We start from the raw sequence: 19,816 nt of genomic DNA, 5'->3' as shown, positions 1-19,816 counted from the left end.
CCATGTTTAAAAAAATGCCAGGGTTAAAGGTGCCATATTGGCAGGACTCTGCACAATTAGAGAATATAAAATGGCATTTGCATAAAGTTTTCTTTTCACACAGGGAGGAGAAGGCAAAAAGCTTAAAAATCTGATGATTGGGACTTAGATGTATTACCTCAGTCCCTGCTAGCTGTGACTATAGACTGCAATGTCTATATGATAGGGGCTGTTCTACACTTGGAGAGTGCAATACCGTCACCTGCTCTCAAAGAATTGCCCCTAAGAGCCAACTAAGACATGACTGATACAAAAAGAAAGCTGCAGAAGAACAAGGAAAAGACAAATCAATGCTGAGCATATGGAAAATGGGCATTGTAAAACTTTACAGTAGTTCAAGAAGCTGTAGAGCAATCTAATTCAAATCCCATTTTGCTACTAAATTTTTCATATCAAGCTACTCTTAGCATAAAGCAACCACTTCACTCACAGGACAAACCAAAATTATTTGAACTTCACTTTGCTTGTTTGTGAAGAGGCCTTCCTGCTCCATCTAGAGAGAGTGAAGATGCTGGTTCAGACTTATAAAAGACAAAAATGTTTCTTTTTTGTTTTATAGGTTGGACCAGTCCATAGGAAAGCCATCTCTTTTTATCTCTGTCTCAGGTAAGTCAATACAAAGAATGTGTCTAAATTAATCTGATGAACATATAATTAATGGAAAATACTTGCTCAAATCATTTTCATTTTATTGCCAAATTTCTAAACCGTGCCAACTGGTTGTGCTCTGAAGATTAAGCATTGGCAATTATATTTAGTCATCAACACTTTTAAATTAGGGTTGTTCTTATTTAGATTCTTAAAGCACCTACTTTCACTGAAGTCTTTAAAATATTGGCTCTAGTCTTTCTGAGACTCACCATATATTCAATAAATTGGTGTGCTAAGATTACAGAGTTCCTGTGAAATTTGTAATATTCACATGGATCTTTGATAGCTTTGAAAAGACACTGGAAATGGAGCATAAAGGACTACGTTAGTCTGTGACAAGTCTGGCTAATGAAAACTCCCTGTTTATGTCATTTGCAAACTCATCTTTCTGTATTGTTTATAGTGGGGGTAAAAAGATAAAATGTTACCAAATGTGTTATTCAACTTGGCTGTAGAGTCCTTTGCATAGTGGCAGATTGTTTTTAAGTGGCAATTAAAACATTAACTAAATTGGGAACATTTTTGCTCTCCGTGGTTAAAGCATAAAACTAAGATTAAAAATGCCTTAAACTCAGGGCTATTAAAAGCCCTGGCGTGGGCCAATGCTATAAAAAGAAACAGAAAACTACTTTTAAGGAATGGATCTATCAGCCTGGTAAGGGTGTTCAGTTACACGGTGTTGGTGGGCTAGTTAAACACACCCTGTTGTGGTTTGCTGCTATTTTGTTATACCACCATATATTAATTTGAAAGTGTTTCTTGTTCCACAGAGAAAAGCAAAGATCGAGGAAATAACACGATTGGTGCCAGGCTGAACAGAGTGGAGGACAAGGTAAGGCTCAGTTGAACTGGCAGTGAATGAGGACATGGTTTGTGATCGAACAGTGCTTGTTTCATAGGATGTGAAGGAAAATTCAACTTAAAATAGAGTTGAATGCCTGGCTTTTCCAGGTGGTGGAGTCTAATTTTTGTCACAGATTGCATTTTTGGTTCTCATCACTTTAACAGAATAAGGAAAAAAACCTGAATTTAATTGATTTCAGTCACTTTTGGGACTCGCTTGGGTATTTTATTTTTAATTGCATATATTACATATGTCTCAGTGCTTTACTTCCTTGCTCCACAATAGATAAAAGGCTCTGTTCCTTTAATAACTCAGTATATTATGGTCCCCAAGATTTGCCTTTGATCTTTGCTCTGTTGTTTACATAAGTCCACCTACAATTCCTTAGAGAGGGAAATAGCAAACCTTGTTCCGTCCTGGTTTTCATTCCTTATGATAAGTGGAGTTTCTCCTTCCAAGTGACATGAATCCAAAAAAATCAGACTTGTTCTATAATTACAACAGTTAAGTGCGTTGTAAGCCTTTATTTCAATGCTGGCTCTGCTTGAGAAAATAGATGACAGGTAGAGGTTCATTGTCATGGTAGAGGTTGTGTCATTGTTAGAAAATACAGGTTTTCCTATGCTGGTATGTAGGAAAGAAAGGAAGAGTTAAGAAGAATAGTTTTAATCTTCTACTGATCTCTTAGAGTGATTTGGTGAGGTAGTGAAAGCATTTCTTTACTTTAGAGTTATTTCACTCATGTATCTGACCTTAGTATCTGTTCTTTAGTTATTAAGACTGAAACTTTTTCCTGAGGAAAAAAGCTTTCAGAGTGTTTCTTCCTCTACTGGAAGTATTTGGTAACATCATGAAGGTTTTGTTCTGAAGAAGTATCAGCAAATATTCTGCAAACTAAAAGAGGTGTGAGCAATACATCCCAAGGACTACAACCCAGCAGCCTGATCTGCATTGATTCACTTGTGACATGCCTGTTCCTTACACACTTCTCCTGAATTACTTTAATAAACTTGAATTACAGTACTCAGAACTGCACTTCACTTTCCTGGAAATAATGGTGTTTTAAAGGAAACCAGTGTCTTTTGGTATATGGGGGACACAGGGGAAGAGTTGAAGTAGAAGAGAGGAAAGGAGAGTGTATTTAGCCCAAAAAAGAATCACTGTGCAGTGCTCCCTCACATCTGTGGTTAATATGTGTTCTTACACATGGAAGCCCTTTCCAGAAAGTTTGGATTACATTTATTTATTTTCTCTCCATAATGTCAACTAAAAGTGTGGAACACTAAGAAATGTCTTGTGACTTGTGATAAAGAGCAATGACTTTTCAGTGTGGACAAATAATTCTCAAATGGCAGCTAAAGCAGCTTCTCAGTGCTATTTGTAAAATCTCCAGCGAGTCTGGGAAAGCCTTGGTGTTGTACTGGCTCAGAGATAAGCTGTTTGGGAGTTATTAATTACTCTTTTTTACATCCTTACAAATAAGTACACCGTGAATTTATGGTGACTGGGTTTTTATGTCTTGTAATGGGACTGTAAAACACTCCCTGTATAATTTTAGTATAGCTGGGTTAAATTTTAACCTTGTTTTAAGTAACAGACCCTTCTTTCTTTGCAGTTGCATGAGGTCATCTGTGGTTTCAGAGTTGTATGTTATCTGCCCTATACAGCTAGTCCTATCTGCAGGAATTTTATCTGAAAGTAGCTGAAAGGCTAAAAATAGAGAATTTCAGTTGGACTCAGCAAACAGTGGTTAACATAAAAACACACAGGCAATGCTAGAATGACATTTTTGCTGCAGCTCTAGATGGTGGCCAAAGCTAATTTTTTGGTATTTTTGCTCTCAGAGATTGGCCCCCTCTCTTTCCCATAAAGTACATGGTGCTTGGTATGCTTTCAACATACAGTTGAATCCTTCCTGAGCTGAACACTCTGTTAAGGATATCAGGTGGTTTTTAAGGTGACAAAATATTTTAAACATTTTCATCCCATTTGGTTTGTGAATTAGTTTTCAGTCTTGGACTTCAGGAGGAGATATTTTCAGTGCTGCAGGCTAGTGTCAGCATCTAAATACCTCTTGTGCATTTGAAAAATCTCCTGTAAGTCAGAGGAGGGCTATGTACAGCCAGCACTACAGAGGGGATGGCACCTAAAAGGGACATTTTAAAATAAAAAGCTTAAACAGCAGTGTATTGACAGGAATTATGATCCTTTATGGCAAAAAACTGAATTTTCAAGTATTGACATCAGCAAAATGTTGTGTTTTCTGCTGTAAATTTAGGAGTATGCTCATTTAAGGGATAGAGTTTCTTGTGCACTGAAACTTTGACCTTGTGATATACGCAGTTTGTGGTCCTGGACCGAAAGATCGTTTCGTACAAAAGCCAAAGGGATGAATCACACTTGCAAGAACCTTCCTGCAGATTCCTTCCTGCTGAATGCTGTAATTTTGGCAAGACCCTGAAAAGGTGGTTTTGTGAATGTGACTAGAGACTGCACAGCCTGGTAGGCCTTTGTGAAAAGAAATCCAGCACATAATCACGGCATATTTTGACTTTGATGTTGGTCTCTTTTGCTTACAAAGCTGAGGGTGGCAAGTGCTGTGCTCTCCTAAAGGTGTCCTGGTGTGCTGGGTGCAGAGGCTGCCCAGTGATCCAGTGGGAATGTACCAGCAGGAGTGCAGCACCCAGAGGGGCTCACACCCTCTGCCAAGTGCCAGTGGTCCAAGAGCATGCGTGCAGATACCTCAGGGAATGTGGTTGAGCAGGATTGCAGCAGCAAATCAATTTATTTGCGGTGACCAGCCTTCTCTTTTCATCCTTGAAACATCTGTGAGTGACTATTCAGCCTACCCTCAAGGAACCTGGCCACAGCTGGCTTGCTACCAAGCTCAAAATCAAAAACAGTTTTTCCAGATGGGCCCAGCTGTGTGTGCACAGTGCCCTTCCTCCTCACACAGCACTCTTCATCCTCATGCCGCAAGCGCTGCCTGCCAGGGGCTTAATTCTGGGTGTGCCCAGCAGCTCCAGCCAGGAGCAAGCCCACAGCACACTTGGGAAATTCTGTGTCCTGCAGCTCCTATTTTCCTTTCACTGCACTAATTTTAGCTTGGCTATAAATGACTGCAATGCTAGCTTTTTAATTTTCACATTAATCTGTTCTTTTTCAGCCTTTGGCCAGCCATTAATTTAGCTATAACAGGCGCAGTTTGCACTTCTCAGGTGATCAGCCAGGCTTGCTGCTTTGGCTGCCCGAAGGAAATTCAGTCTCAAATATGAGCACTGCACAAAATCATCTAGAATATGCAGTGAAGGCTAAAAGTGGTCAGTCCCTGGACTCTCCCTGTTGTCCTTGCAGACCAGACTGCCCCAGGTGTCTGTAAGTCCTGCCTGTGGACCTCCCAGAGTAGAATAACACAACCCAGATTTACAAAAAAAATTTAAAACCATTCTGAGCAGTAGACATTATCCTCTCTTTCTGTTAATTTGTTTTGAAAATAAAACTTAATCTTCTGCAATGACTTGAACCCTTTAAAGTTTGCCTTTCAAGAATGTTTGCAATCCAAGGCAGTTTTCTGGGCATCCCTTCTTATATACTCAGAATTGTTCCTGTATCTGACAGTAAGTACAGTATTAATACCAGGATTGCCAAGGTCATAATTAAAACCTTGTAATAGTCTTTTTCAGTTGCATGAAACATTAGGAGTTATGTTATCTGTTGCAAAACTTTGTATTGTAGAGATTTAAATGGAGATTTCCATTTGTACAGGAGATATGTGGTGACAGTGAGACATGTAATACCTTTTAATGTGACTCAAACAGCTCTGTAAGACAATATTCATTCCAAGCTTTTACACATTTTGCATGCTTCTAGCTGAGAAGGTGAACCCTTATATTCTAACCAGTACTAACCCAAAGGGCAACATAGACATCATTGCATTTTCTCAGATTTACTTGGAAAGCAGAAAGCACTGCTTTTAAAATCAATTAAAAACTCATCTATCACATGAAAACATCTACCCTAAAATAGGTGCTGCTGTGCTTGTTGAGTTGACTAGTAGAAATTTGAACTGATCTTGGAAGCCAAAGCTGGAAGGCAGTGTACTTCTCATAGGCCTTTTGAGTCCTGGTTATGTTGATTTGGTTTCCTGTCTTCCATCTACCATGTCTGTGATTGCTAAACATATAGAGGCCAGTGAAATTGTAAGGATATAATAAATATTTGATACTTTTTTTGCGGTGAGTGCTGACTATGTAAGATTTAAAGGGAAATAAGTGCAAAGGCTTGTTTAAGGTGGCTTTCAAAAAGTGATGAACGCTGTATCTTACAACATTTATGTACATGGTATGACATTTTCTTCTAGATAAATAATTTCCTGTCATTTTTTCAGTTTAGTATTGATTTTATACATACATGTGTTAGAAACCAGCTTGACTGAGACCATGTTGAAGGCAGCTCCAAGGAACTAAATGACCATTGACAAGTCTAGGTCTAGTTTGTGACTTCATTCTTGCTCTTTTCCACTCTTGCTTTCTAATCAACTAACAGTTCCCCATTGCAAAAGGTTTCAAATCTGATTTATTGATCTTGTTGATTTGCTTAAAAATGTGTGAACTTGGGTTATGCATTGCAGAGGAATCTTACTGTAATGTGAATAAATCCACTTTTTTAGTGTATCATAAGGCAGATCCTAATAATGCCATTTCTGATAATGAACTCTCAGCCCATTCAATGCAGAAAAGTTTAGAACATGCTGCAGAGATTTAAAGGCGATAGGTTATTCCTTTGACCCGAGGAGCCAACATTTTAGTTTTCCTTCATCATGGTTAGGCAGAAGCATTAAGCTTTATTAAAGTTGTATACCTTTGAGAGTACTTCTTTTGGTTGTTGTGACATAGTTTTGCTCAGCATCATGGATATGTTACTTTTATGACAGCATTTCTGTCATAAATGAAAATATAGATCTGTACTTATTTATGTCTCATTATTTAAAGCTTCATTCTTACAACCCAACGAGCGCAAATTAGATAGTTTGACCTCTTACTTAGAAAAGTATTATACCATCTACATCATCCTGAGTTCAAAAGTACCAAGTTTCATGTTGACAGCTTGTTCACCTAAAATAATTCTTCATGTGCAGCCAGTTTTGCTGTTTCATGTGAAACAACTGCATTATCTAACAGAGGATCAAACCTTGGTAGGTTTTTCCTCTGTTTTAATGTCATTCTGTAGCCTGGGAACAGTTACCATGCTTCCTTGCGTAGCAGAACAATTAGTGCAAATACAAGAATAGCCTTGACTTATGTTGCCCTTGTTGCACATTTTGGCTTTCTACTTCTTTTTAATTGGATAGTAATGAACTAATTGATTGAATTTAATTGAATAGATATTGATGACCAAAGACTGACAAACAACCCAACTTTCTGGCCAGTGCTGGAAAGCAAGGTTAAAACCATCACTTGGAGAGATGGCTTCAGAAAGTGTCTGGCATGGAAATATTCAGCGCTTTACAGGCTGAGCATGCACTAGGCATTTCAGGTATTAAATATTGTCAGCTTCTGCAATAGCTGTGTGAGGATTTGCCTTCCCAAAACTGAGAAATGGAACTAAAAGCTGTGGGTTTGGCTGGGAGTTTTAAAAGATACCGGAAATCAATAAAAATCAAAACGAACACCAGCAAGCAGTTATTCATCTTGTTCGTAGTTCTTGCAATAATGCAGAAGTAATAACCTGGGGGATGTGGAGGAATATTGAGGCATATGGAAGATTAAGTATCCCTATTAATTTAATCCTTAGTCTTTTTCCAGATGCTGAAGTACAAGCATACGGAAGCAATTTCCATGCTGAACTTTGTGATGAGGATGCCCATTTTCTATAAATTGGACTACAACTAAGCACATCCTTCAACAGCCTGGGTCATTAGGCAGCCTTACAGTTTTAATAGCTTTTCTCTTACCAATCTGATAATATTTCAGTAGGTAAACAATGGAAAACTACAGATTTCTGTGTCCAGTGTCCTATGCTTCCCGTCTTGCCAGCTACAGTAAATTAAAATCATCAGGCATGGTAAAAAATTAAATTTTTACACGGTAAAAAATAAAAACAAAAAAATAATTGCTTGCTGGATTCACTGCTGCCAGAAGCTTCAGTAGCTAGAATAGAAACAAACTGAGAGATTAGGCAAAGCCATGGAGAAAGACTCACTTGAAGATTATTAAACAGGATGTCTGTACATAAACTCCAGTTTAGCAAATACTTTAAACAATAGTCAGGGATGAGTTGGTAAAAAAAAAAAAAAAGGAAAACTATGATTTTATGCATATGTATTTTCTTATGCTTTTATTTTTAAGACTCTGCTACAAGCTTTGCACTAGAAACAAGACTGGGGCAAAGAAATTTGTTCAGGATACCCTTTTTATCCTAACTTTTTATACACAGCTGCTTGCTGCTGGATCTGGTCCCCCACACTGCCTCATGGAACACTGCTGTGCTGTGTCTTGGATCTGATCTGTTTACAAAGGCTGTGTGAGCAGCACCCTGCTCCTGGGAGGGCTGGCAGAGCCATACCTTAAAGACCTCAAGGTCTTTGGAGTGGCCTTCACTTGCATCTGTTTGTTAGCACCAATTTTATCTCTGTGAAGATCATTAGATCCTATCACTGCACAAATTCAAACCAGTCAATTTTTTGCATAAATTTTGAAATGGTTTAGTATAAGCTATGTTAAGTGCTTTCTATAACCTGTAGGAGAGTTTCTAGGTGTAGCAGCTTAGGTATAGTTACCTGGCCTCCAGAGCAGTGTTACAAACACTTGTGTTTTGTGGTCTGTTTCTAATGCATCAGCTCTTGGATCAGAGTAAATCTGATTATATATATAAAAAAATAAATCGTACTGAGCATAAATAGCTACAGATAGTGAGAGAACTGCACCTTATCAGCTTATTTGCTGGAAATGAGAGTGTACACTTCCTCAGCACTGAAAAATGAAATTAAGCTATACAAAACATGATCTTTACTCTCAAGACTGGCTGAAGGTAGTTCAAGCTAGTACACAGAGGCTATGCTAGTACTCAAAAGCAATGACTAATTAAGCTCTGGTGACTCATTTGCATGATTTGTCTGTGATACTCCTCTACAGATTTTATGAAGAGTAAAAAAGAAAAAAAAATACTCCGAAAGAGAACAATTCCTGTTTAAGTGAGTTTTGATAGATTTTACTGCAAATTCCTAGCACTTTTGGATGCAGACAGCAGTTGGGAAGCATAGTGCTTGCTAATGCTGAGGACAGAGTGTAAACCTTTACAAATTCAAAGAGTTACATATATATACATACACATATACATACGTATACAGACACACATGCACACACACACACATATATATATATATATATATAAAAAATTCTTCACACTGGCAATGGCTGTGTGCTTATGATCCCCACAGATGTCTGCTTGCTTATTAAGAGTGGAAATCCCAGAGGAATTTTAGCTAACATGCAATATATCCTATAAAATCTAGGAATTTGGGGAAGGGGGGAAATTGGAGGAATTAAATAATCCCTTGCCAGTTAATAATCTTTTAAACAATCTTCAGATTAGTTGCTGTTTTGGGAATCTGCTGGTGGTGTTTATATTTGAGTAGGTATGCAAGTGGATGTAAGGTCTGCAAATGGGGATGACTCAATCTTTTATCAGACCACATAAAGCCTGTTTTGTCTGACATTCAAAGATAAACCCAAGCAAGATTTGAAACGCAGCCTCCATCATTCTTGTGCAGAGAGTGTTTACATTTGATGTGGAATGGAAATGCATGGTGCATATGCCAAGGGAGAATGTGGAACAGTTGTATGGACTACCCTGTAGAGCTGATTAGAGAAAAGGCATTTAAGTGAACAGCACATGTGCACAGCATGCTACACAGACAACTTTTATTTGTCTGTCTTATAGGTTAAAGGGGAAAAAATGACCATAAGATCATCTCTGCTTTTCCTGGGTTGGTATGTGTGTTGCAGATGAGTGACCAAAACACAGTCCAACATAAATGGCAAATTGATACAGTAGGATGGACCTATACTGAAATTGGATGTATCAAAGTTGAAATTGTTCCTTGTCAAAGATCTGTTTTTGGAGTCATCTTGCTGGCATTAAAATACTTTATTTTCATTTGCAGTTGAGTATCAGGGAGGGAAAGTGGATGGAACTGAAAGGACTCTATTCAGGCTGCAGTCTTTTCAGGGTTGGAATCTATTCAGCTCTTGGAAAAGATTCAGAGAAAAGGGAGGTATACTCCCTTTCTTACACAATGTCCATAGCTTCTGACACCCTATCTGCTCCTTCTGTTCCCCCCACCCCTCCCCACCCTCAGCTAAAAATTGCAAACCAAAACTGGTCCAGGAAGAGAAATAGGAGAAGAAGCCTTTACTGTCTGACTCCTACTTAGGGCTAGGGGAGTCAGAGGGAAGATAAGAAAAATAGGCAGTCATGGAAAAGAGAATATGAGCACATGGTTCAAAATACACCTACCACTCCTAGAGCTCAGGCAACCAAGAGGACAAATACAGTTTTCTCAAATCCATCTCTGTTCTTGTGTCCTACCCACTGTTGTTGATTACAACAACAATTTACATGTTTTTAAGTATCCCACTGTTTCAGCAGTTTGCACAGGGCTGTGAACCCTTGTCAAAGGCTCTCTTTCTGTCCCAAACTAAATGATGCTCCGTCACTTGGTGGTTCCATCCAGCAGCTCCAGCTGGCGCAGTCTGATTGACCTTGCATGCCATGGGTGTAACAGTCTGATCAGCTGCCTCCCTTTGGATAGACCTCTGTGGCAACTTTGTTATTTCCATCATGGCATGAAAGCTCCTGCTCTGACAGGTTAAGCACACAAAATAGAGAAGGGAAGGAAGAAAAATATTGTTTCCCTCCTTTACAGCTAAGGTGCAGGAAGTGACTTGCCTGAAGTATCACAGTGGCATCTGTGGCAGAGCCAGGAATTCAACTTAAGCCATGTCTGGGACTTAACCACAAATCAGCATTCCTTTTTGTTGTTGTGTTTAAACACCCATCTCGTTTTGAGTAGTTATATTGGCCAGTGCAGGGTTCAACATAATCATATCCCATTAATACTAAAACCATCCAGTACTTGAGAACAGCATATATAAACACATAAACCACACCAACCCAGCCAATATAAATGTACTGGGACTGTTTTAGACAGTGCATTTTAAATCATCTAGAAATTAATCTACTAACATCATTTTGTAGCCCAGGAACCTAGGGGTGGAGAGGACTGAACATGCTTAAATGACACAGAAACTGTCATACATATAGATAATTATGCATGTAGTTTTGAAAGCTAAACAAATTATATTAAATGCTGTATTTTCACAGTCAAGCAGAGAGCAATATTCTAGTGAGTTAAAATATTCATATAAGTTTCTATTTTAAAAGCCTTGGATCCAACATTGCTCACCATTGACCCTTCTGTGACATCTGTTAATCTTGGGTTTATTTCAATTTCTTTTTTAAACAGATGACTCCACTTAAATCAACACTTGGTTTCCATTAGACAGATAGAAGGTGATTCACTTAGTAACATGTGCATCTTTATCTAGTTAAGTCCTAATAGCCTTAATATATCAAGGAAGCTGGTGTGATTAACAGCACTAAAGGCTTTGTCAGGCACTTCACCTAATAAATACTGCCCTTTGTGCAGTCATAGAAAAAGAGTGAACAAATAGATTGTGTTTCCAAACTGAAAATATGTACAGTCTTGTTAAGTATTCTAAAATTATCCCTATAAAAATATATGTTGACAATAGGAGTTACATCTACATCTCTGTCTGTGTTTGTACATGTCTGCCAGTCCCAGTGTGCTTTGGCTCTTTGCCCTGCCTGGGCCGTCCTTTTTCTGCTTTATCATTTCATAATGCAGCCACCACTCGTGTATGATTTTCCTCCTGTTCACTTGCACTTGGGGCAGATTCTTTTGAAAGTTCTTTGTCTCTGATTATCACAGCCTATCTGTCCCAGGGTAGAGGGATGTGTAAACACCAGTTTTGCCACTCCACATAATGCTGGCAACAGAAACATCTGACTTGACTTGGCCATCATGTAGGATAATCCTGCCCAATGAGGCAATCAAAACAAAAACCCCAAGAGTAAAATACATTCAAAATATCAAGTTGAATGGAGATGGGGTCCTTGCTTCATCATAGCTGAAGTTGTCTGGAAACTTTCCAGTTGTGCCACCAGTGTCTATGAGTACATGCTGTGGTTGTCAAGGTACTGAAGGAAGCCTTTGTGCTGCTTCTATCCAAGTTTCTAGAGAGCTTCAAGCAGAGGAGTTTTACAGCAGAACACCTTAGAAACAAAATGGTCAAGGGAAAGTTTTTGCTTCTTCTCAAAAAGAGGCTGTCTGAGCCATAATCACAGATCCTCTTCCTCTGTGTTTGCTCCGTGTTGCAGAAAGGAATTTTGGCCAAACTTTGAAGTCAACCAGCCAGTCCCAAAGAGATTTCTCCATAATCTCTCAGCAGAATTTTGATATCAGAAGTGGATGGGGAGGAGCACAGCACCTTTTCCCATATGCAAAAGAACTGCAGTTTCTACTGTAGCCCAGAGTTCACACTCTTTTGGTTAACACAATGCCCTGCAGGCACGTTGGCCTGGGGCCCAGGGATCCATCAGGCAGCATTTGGGTGGCATTGCACGCACACGTGGCTTACTGCTGTGGGCATGATGCTCTGCAAACATGCAGCTGTGTCTGGACTTAGCATGGGCAGCTCTGGTGCTGCTGTCCTTGCAGCATAGTTCTGACTGTAGCTGACTTGACACAGTGCTCACAATCAATGGGTCATTCTAAAGCTGCTCCAAGATAGCTGTTGACAAAGCGGGTTTTGAATCCAAGCCTTCTGAAATCTCTGTGCAGAGGAATTTATGAATCTCATAGCAGCTAGCAAAAAAGCTAGTGGAAAGTAATTTCCTTTGAATAGAGAAAGGGGAGGAGGACGATTATCAGTTAGTGGTGCTACCCTCGAGAATGAAAAGGACAGTGATTCCTACAAACAAGGTCACCTTCATTTTGTTTTCTCTGCACTGGCTGGACAATTTCAGTGAAAAATCAGTTAAAGAACATCACACCAGACCTGAAACAAAATGAGAACTACTTTTGTTGGTGGTTTGGGGTGGGTTTTTTTGGTCATGAGTGGTTGTGGTAAATGAAGAGAGACTGAACTGCTGCATAGTCTCTTGCCTAAGACCAAGCAAATAATTTCCTTTTTCCTCCAATTTTTGTCCCTAGTCAGTCCTGAGGTGGCTGCTTTAATAAAAACTGACCAAGTGCAGTGCTTCAGTATTTTGATGGCTCCTTTTTTTCTACTGCCAGTGGAAGGGCTGTGAGATAAGAGTAGGAAAGCCACAGCCTTTAGAAGGTCAGTATTTCTGTATGGCATAACTGAAGGTATAATTAAATTAGGACACAAACAAATTCATTAGATCTATCAGTGACTGCTACATTTATGTATTTTGAAGAGCTACATGTTAGAGGAGTGTAAATTATACTGTGAAACAAAGTCCTAAAAACAACTGATGCAGATTTTAATGCAGTGAAGTTCCTCATCTGTACTCTCCATACACGCTTCCTGAGAGAGGCTTGTGCTGATTAATAACTGAAGCAAATAAGGGTTAACTTCATAAGTGCAGCAGACAAACTTCAGAAAAAATTTAATTGTTCTGTCTTCAGAGACACAGAGATGCACTTAGGGAGTTGAAGTCTTTAGAATCTATGGCCTCTTTGCAGTGCAGAATCATCATAATGTAATGGAATTAATCCAGCCCTCACTTGATAATAATTCAAGTTAATTTTTCTCTCCAGCTGCCCTGTGTTTCCCCCCAAGCTTTGACCTGTATTGTAACCTTAAAAAGACATCTTCAAATGTCTCGGGTCCAGCTCCTGTGTAAAAACTGGGATGCTCATGTGGGCTGAAAGCTTTCAGAGCTCCAGCCTTTTCATGTGTGTGGGTGGGACTATTCTGATTTCCAGTGGTGCTGGGATTTTGGATATTATCGATGGCAAACAATGAAACAGTAGAGCAGAAGATTTGTGTGTTATAGATTCCTAGGCTTTTAAACATGAAATAAAAACAATGTAAATACAGCAGTAATGAAACAAGTATTTTCTATGCTAGATAAATTACTAGTAGAGAGCTAGGAGAACTCAAAAAAAAAAAAGGAGAGAGCTTCAGAAACTATTGTAGAAAAATGTGAATTCATTCATTTTTCTAGTGGGATTGTACTGAGGGTAGGGGGGACAGGAAACCGGTTACCAAGATGAGTTATTACAGGTAAATTGGGTTAAATGTAAGTCCAGAAGAATATAATCTCTGTATATACGGTACTATTTCAAACATTTGGTGTGATGTTTTGATCACTGTTTCTTCTAGGGGAAGCTCTTGCTAACCTTGGAAAAGACAGGGATTGAGATTCCTCCTAGTAAAAAATTCTTGAAGGCTATTATTAATTCACAATAAAAGTGAGTCTTTTAAATAACTTAAGGGATGCCTGCAGAATAGGTGCATACTGGCCACACTCAGAAATACTTTCCTTTTAGAATATGGGTGGAAAAGTGTAGGAACAGGACCAATATTTTAGTCAGCAAAGCATCAAGGAAGATCCTGGAAGAATATGGTATACATTAGTTTAAGGGACAGCTAGATATCTCTTTGAAATTATCTAAAAGAGTTAACACAAATTGAAGGTGGTATGAAGGTAAGGGCAGAGACTGGCTTAATTAGAGGTTTAATTAAGGATGAAATTTTTTTAGCTAAGTTGAGCTGGCAATTATCAGGCAATAAGTTATGGAATGGGGATCTTCCCTCCTTCAGCCTCACAGGAGGCTGAGGGAGCTGGGGCCAGAGTGTGTCTCCTCTCTGTGCTGGTGAACACCGGGTGTATTGGACCCTGTGACATCTGTGAACTAGCAGCAGCTTGAACCTTGATTCCAACCTGGATACCAGAGCAGCTGGAGGGCATTGTAAAAAAACCCAACAACTGATGCCAACAAAGAAAAATATCCTTTCCAGTTTCAAAAAAATTTGTCTGGGGAAGTGTCAGAGCACATCCAGAATCTTCCTGGGCGTTGTCCCGATTCTTAGTGATGCAGAAGGGAGAAGTTAACATAGAAAGCATTTGAGAGGGCTCTCTTTGGCAGGGAGGTGCATGTGCATGTATGTACAGACTCTTGCTTGCCTCTAGCAAACCTTGAGCTCAGGGAATTGTAAGCTTCTGTTACCCATTTTATACCCAAAAGAAGCAGAAGTCCTACAATGAGAAACGCCATTTTCTTCTCCTTTGCTGTAGAAAATCCCCCTCTCCATTGGACCCAAGAAATTTGCACTCCCTAGTAAATAATAATGAGCTTTAGTGTAAAAGACTCGGTTTATTTCCTCCCCCCTCCCAAGCTTGCTTTCATTTCTTTGGAGGTTTGTTTTGTACTCAAATGAAGCTTCGAGATACACACTGAGCAGGAATCACAGTGGTGCTTTCAGGGCACTGCTGAAGCTAATCACTTGGCTTGCTGCTACAGGCATCTGCAGGCACCTTGAGCTGGGCTACAGTAGTGTGCTGGCTCTGGAGACCCAGCTATTTTAAATCATAATAGTGACACAGTGTGCATGCCTTCTTTCAAAGAGCCTGGGCAAGCCACGCTGAGTTGATTTTCTTGGCATGCTGTGTACCTATAATTTTGTCTTATGTTTTGTAATGTTGGTATCTGGGCACAGAATCAAAAAGCTCCACTGAGTATATAAGAATTTTTTTTTCAAAAGAAAAACACAACAACAAACACATTCTTTGTTTTTAGATTGATAGTATTCCTTCCAACAGCTATAGATGTTTAAGAACAAAGAAAGTTACTGGGGAAAGAAAAAAAGGGAAAAGAAACTTTATGATTGTGGGAAATGTTTTGAGGCTTTTTTGGCAAGGCTGTCCAGGTGTTTTGTTAGTGATTTTTTTCTACCATGATTTTGGTTCTCTGGTAGTATTCTAAAGTGACTGGGTTACTAAGGACAGTGAGAAATAAATTAAATCCTTCTGTGAAACACCTGAAAAGCCATGCATGTGCTCTGATGAGCTGACTTAGTCTGAGAGAATTGTCTAATGTTTATTCTGTTGGTTTCCATTTTTTGTGCTGTTCAAAGAAGCAAAAGTAAAGGGGGAAGATCTAGTTCTGTTACTCCCCACTTCATGTCCCAGTAGCCTGGTTTTCAAAGGTGGTGTCAGGCACTGTGGGGGCTCAGCATCACTGAGAAGTCAGCCCCTACCTCTGCTCTGAAAAGGAATTTGATGCCGTATTGCCTGTACAGGGCTGAAGAGGCAGCAGCTTTTCACAGTGAGGACACTGAGCGCCTGAAAAGCTAAACCTACCCTTGCTAATCTCTATGAAAACAGGAAGAGTAGAGTTCAATAAGGTTCTCAAACAATCTGTAATTTAGGATAATGATGTAATTAACCTCATGATAATAGCATGAAATGGATAAGCATGGATGGGGCTCCATTCAAGTACAAACAGAAGACCCAACTTCAACTGCAAAGTAACCACGAGGGAGGGACCTTTCTGTTCCTGTTTTCTGTTCGTTGTATGAAATTGGTAAATGCTGCCTACCTATGCTATTAAGGATGAACAACTGAGGAAGAATAACTTCTGAATACAAAGTAAAAAAAAGAGAATGAGTGAGCTGTTATTAGAAGATTTTTTGCTAGAGATCCACCACAGTAGTATTGGATTATTGCAAATGAGAACTTTCTGTGCATGGATTTTTTTGGCAATCTCTAACTATTTCCTAGGCATCAGTAGCCAACTACTCTTAAACACAATATTGAAAAATGGTTGTGATCAAAAGTGTTCCAATTTGGTCAGTGATTTTTTATTTCTCAACTCTGATGAAAGGGCTTTTCCCTACCATAGGAATGTTACCATAGTATTTTGCACCCATTTTTTCTCTTCTTCCTTTTAACCTTAGATTTATGTATTTCCTGTGATTGCTGGTGCTGATGCTTTCCCTAATCACTCAGGTTTGACTGCTGCTGTCAAAGACTTTCTGAAGTTATCCTTGGTTTCCAGAGGCAAGAAGAGGAGGACAGCTTGGTTGTGGTTCATGGTAGCCAGTGGACCCAAAGCTGTTCCAAAAGTGTGTTTTGTTTCTAGGCAAGAGGATTTGATTTCAGAAAATTAGTCTCTCTAGCTAGTTGTAGGGAGGCAGATTGGTTAAAGTTTACAACCTCTTTTTGTTTAGTCCCTGGAACAGGGCCATGGAGTCTCAAGTTTCCTGTATAAAGAGAGATCTGTACTCAGTCAGAAGGTAACCAGGCAAGGTACGTGAAGGCTGCAGGGTGAATGGCTCTTTCAACAATGAAATCAGTTTGGGGTCTTTAAGATCCCAGCAGTGAGTTGTCTCAAGACAGTGTTGAGCAGGCAAAATTCATAAAAACCCTCAGAGGGCCAAAATAACCACCCTTGAGAAAACAAAACAAAGCTTCAGAAAATACTAAACAGCAAAAAAATTCCTACAAGTCTGATAATCCTTATGAAGTTTTCTGGCTCTCGGGAAATCAGAGGAGGTGAGAGCTACTTATGTCTTCATTTCCTTCCCAGTGAGTCCTGTGTGCTTTGGCTGCTCACATGCATACCCATGGAGAGTGGTATCTCATGCAAAATATCTTGGTGCATTGTTGTTCTGGGGGCAAATGCACCAATGCACCTTGAGTCTGAGAATTAGGGATCTTAAATAGCCGTTCCTGCAAACAGGATTCACCATGTTTCCTGATGCTGAAGGTGTCACTATACAATTAGTAAATCATACTCATTCTAAAGCTCTCAGGCAGAAAAAAAAAAAAGACAGGAAGAAAAGAAGCAGACTCTTAGAAATACTGAGTTCAAGAAACAGCAAACTTAACAGCATTATGACAGATGCAGTAGTGAAGCTTTGTGTTTTTATAATCTTGTTTTCCTGATTCCATCAAATTAGTGAGGAAATGCATCATTTGTTTGCTTTGCTCATTTATCTGTTGGTACACTGTTGCCTTTCCAGTAGCATGCTCTTTGATTCTTTTCTCTTGCAGTAATTTACAGAATAAATTCCATCAAGAAGAAAAGAAAATGTTAGGCATCTGATTTTGACCATCTTTCCACACAGTTTAGGGAAGTTTGCAAATTGTCTCAATGTGTGTAAGTCCATCCTTAAATATCAGCAAGTTAACTCCCCCAGCACAGCAGTCTAAACTTTGCCACTTTCAGTATGTAGCTTTAAAACATTAGAAAACCTCATGTTGAGAAACATTAGAAAAAAACATTAGAAAACTGTACCTGAGCAGAAACAAAGCAATTATGGTTAATTTAGAAAACTTATGAATGCCTCAGTATTTCTGGAGTATTTGTGGGACCTTGTTTTTGGTGAAACCATGAGGCTGAGGCCTGCATTAATTTCATGTAATCTTAGCTATGTTGAACCATAGCACTAACAGCCCTTTCCAGGCAGCTGAGAAAGTCTTTACCCTCAAGGCAGCTTCTGCAGAGAAGGTGGGGTGAACCCAATCCTGCCGCAGTGTGCAGTGGGGAGCAGCAATTGCCGGGTGTCTCTGTGAGGTCCTGGCAATTTTCTGCTTTTTCTCATGTTACAGGCAGCTCCATTGTGAGCTGGATCTTTGCAGGGATCTCCATAGATGGTCGTTCTTGCAATGAAACTTTTCCAGAAGTAAGCATTTCTTGTGCTCTTCCCCCTCTCAGTTTCTGGTTTTCTAAAGGTACATCTGATACAAAGCTGTTCAAATATTTGTCTTTAAACAAATGGGCTGGACAAGTGCTCAGCATTGGGGTGAGAGCACTGGGTTTTCCTGATATTGAGTGGTGCCTGTTTTGTTGTGATTTTTATGGAATACTAATTACTTTTTTTTGTTCTCTGCTTAAGCTAAGCAAGAAATAGGTATAAAGTCTTGTTCACTAAGTGTGTGAGGTGATGCCAAGCGGTGTCAAAGAGTCCTTTTCTGGCAACAATGGGCTGTTGTTCAGTATCCTCATGCAGGTTAACCACAGAGTTGCTCCTGAGAATCCTTCTGATTTATGATGACATTGTTGGCAGCAGCAGAAAGCCCTCTAGCAGTGCTTTCCACAGTGCTGTGTCAGCAGTTTCTTAGATATACACACAGTTAATATACGTATTTATAGCAGGGAATTCTGGCCCAGTTCTAGAATTCATCCTGTTTTTCTTTGCACTTGAGTGATGTTTATTCAGCAGTAATGTATCTACCTACGTCTCAGGTTGCAAATTTAGTGTCTATATGAATATCAAAACTGTTCTAGTCAGAACAGCCTTGGGAAATGAATGAAATTAATTACATTGATCCTATGTTGTAAATGCCTTGCTAGGAGGAGTTCCCTGGGAGGGAAGAGGCAAGGGATTCTGGCTCTGCAATGATACAACTTGTCTCAATAAAGCACATATAATGGTATTAGAGAAGCACTCTGAATTCACATATACAATAACTGTAATACAATTATTATTTCTCATCAGAATAGAGTTTCTGCTATGTTTGAAAGACATGACTTTTCCAAGTTGAAGGGGAAAAAGGCCTTTGATCTGCCTTTAGCAGAATTTGCATTAAAATGTTGAGTTCCTGTAGTATCATTCTTGATACCCTCTTTCTACCTTTCCCTCTATCTGCCAGGAATTAAAGAAGCTGTGCCCTACCTTGGCTTATATATAATTTGTCCTTCATCTGTTTCTTATTGCTGTTCTCTTCTTGGGCAAAAATCCTGATAAAAACTACACAAATGTAGAACTCATGAGATTTTTATCTTCAACCTTTAGCTGAATGTTTCTGATGTTGGTTTGGTTTTTTTTCTTATTAGTTTTGGGAGGCCCCCCCAGTCTTTGATTTGTCTAGAAAAAGCTACAGTTTTTTCTGTTCTGAGGCAGTAACATAATGAAATGTTTTGCCAATACTGAGCTGCACACTGTACAACACCAATTTCTCTAAGGCAGCCTGTGGACTTTGCTCAGGTCCAGTTGAGATCAGTCAGTCACACAATTCAGGCTCTTAATCTTTTCTTCTAGTGTGTGAATGCATAGATAATAAGAAGTGAAAGCACATAGCTTCTTTATTATTGGTATTTTATTGAGTCTTGTAGGCAGTCAGTGCAGAGTATCTGGGTTAAGGATAAATGATGACCGACAGGAGGGATAAATGCACATGATCACCAGTGGGATGGAAAGTACTGGTGAGGCCTTCCTG

The 19,816-nt window shown here is 39.3% G+C and overlaps 1 protein-coding gene across 1 annotated transcript in view; it reads left to right on the top strand.

Annotated features, from left to right (window-relative positions):
• The window catches only part of KCNQ1 (potassium voltage-gated channel subfamily Q member 1), a 330,598-nt gene that overhangs the window by 227,421 nt on the left and 83,361 nt on the right, over positions 1 to 19,816 (top strand). Inside the window, exons 17-18 of the mRNA XM_031062124.1 lie at positions 599 to 645; positions 1,461 to 1,522. Coding sequence (XP_030917984.1) covers positions 599 to 645; positions 1,461 to 1,522 — 109 coding nt within the window. The remainder of the gene's footprint in view (positions 1 to 598; positions 646 to 1,460; positions 1,523 to 19,816) is intronic.

Source organism: Geospiza fortis, unplaced genomic scaffold (genome assembly GCF_000277835.1).
Source record: "Geospiza fortis unplaced genomic scaffold, GeoFor_1.0 scaffold524, whole genome shotgun sequence".
In the NCBI taxonomy this organism is placed as follows: domain Eukaryota; kingdom Metazoa; phylum Chordata; class Aves; order Passeriformes; family Thraupidae; genus Geospiza; species Geospiza fortis.
Note: the sequence above shows the minus strand (reverse complement) of the source record. Positions and strands in the feature narration are given on the sequence as shown.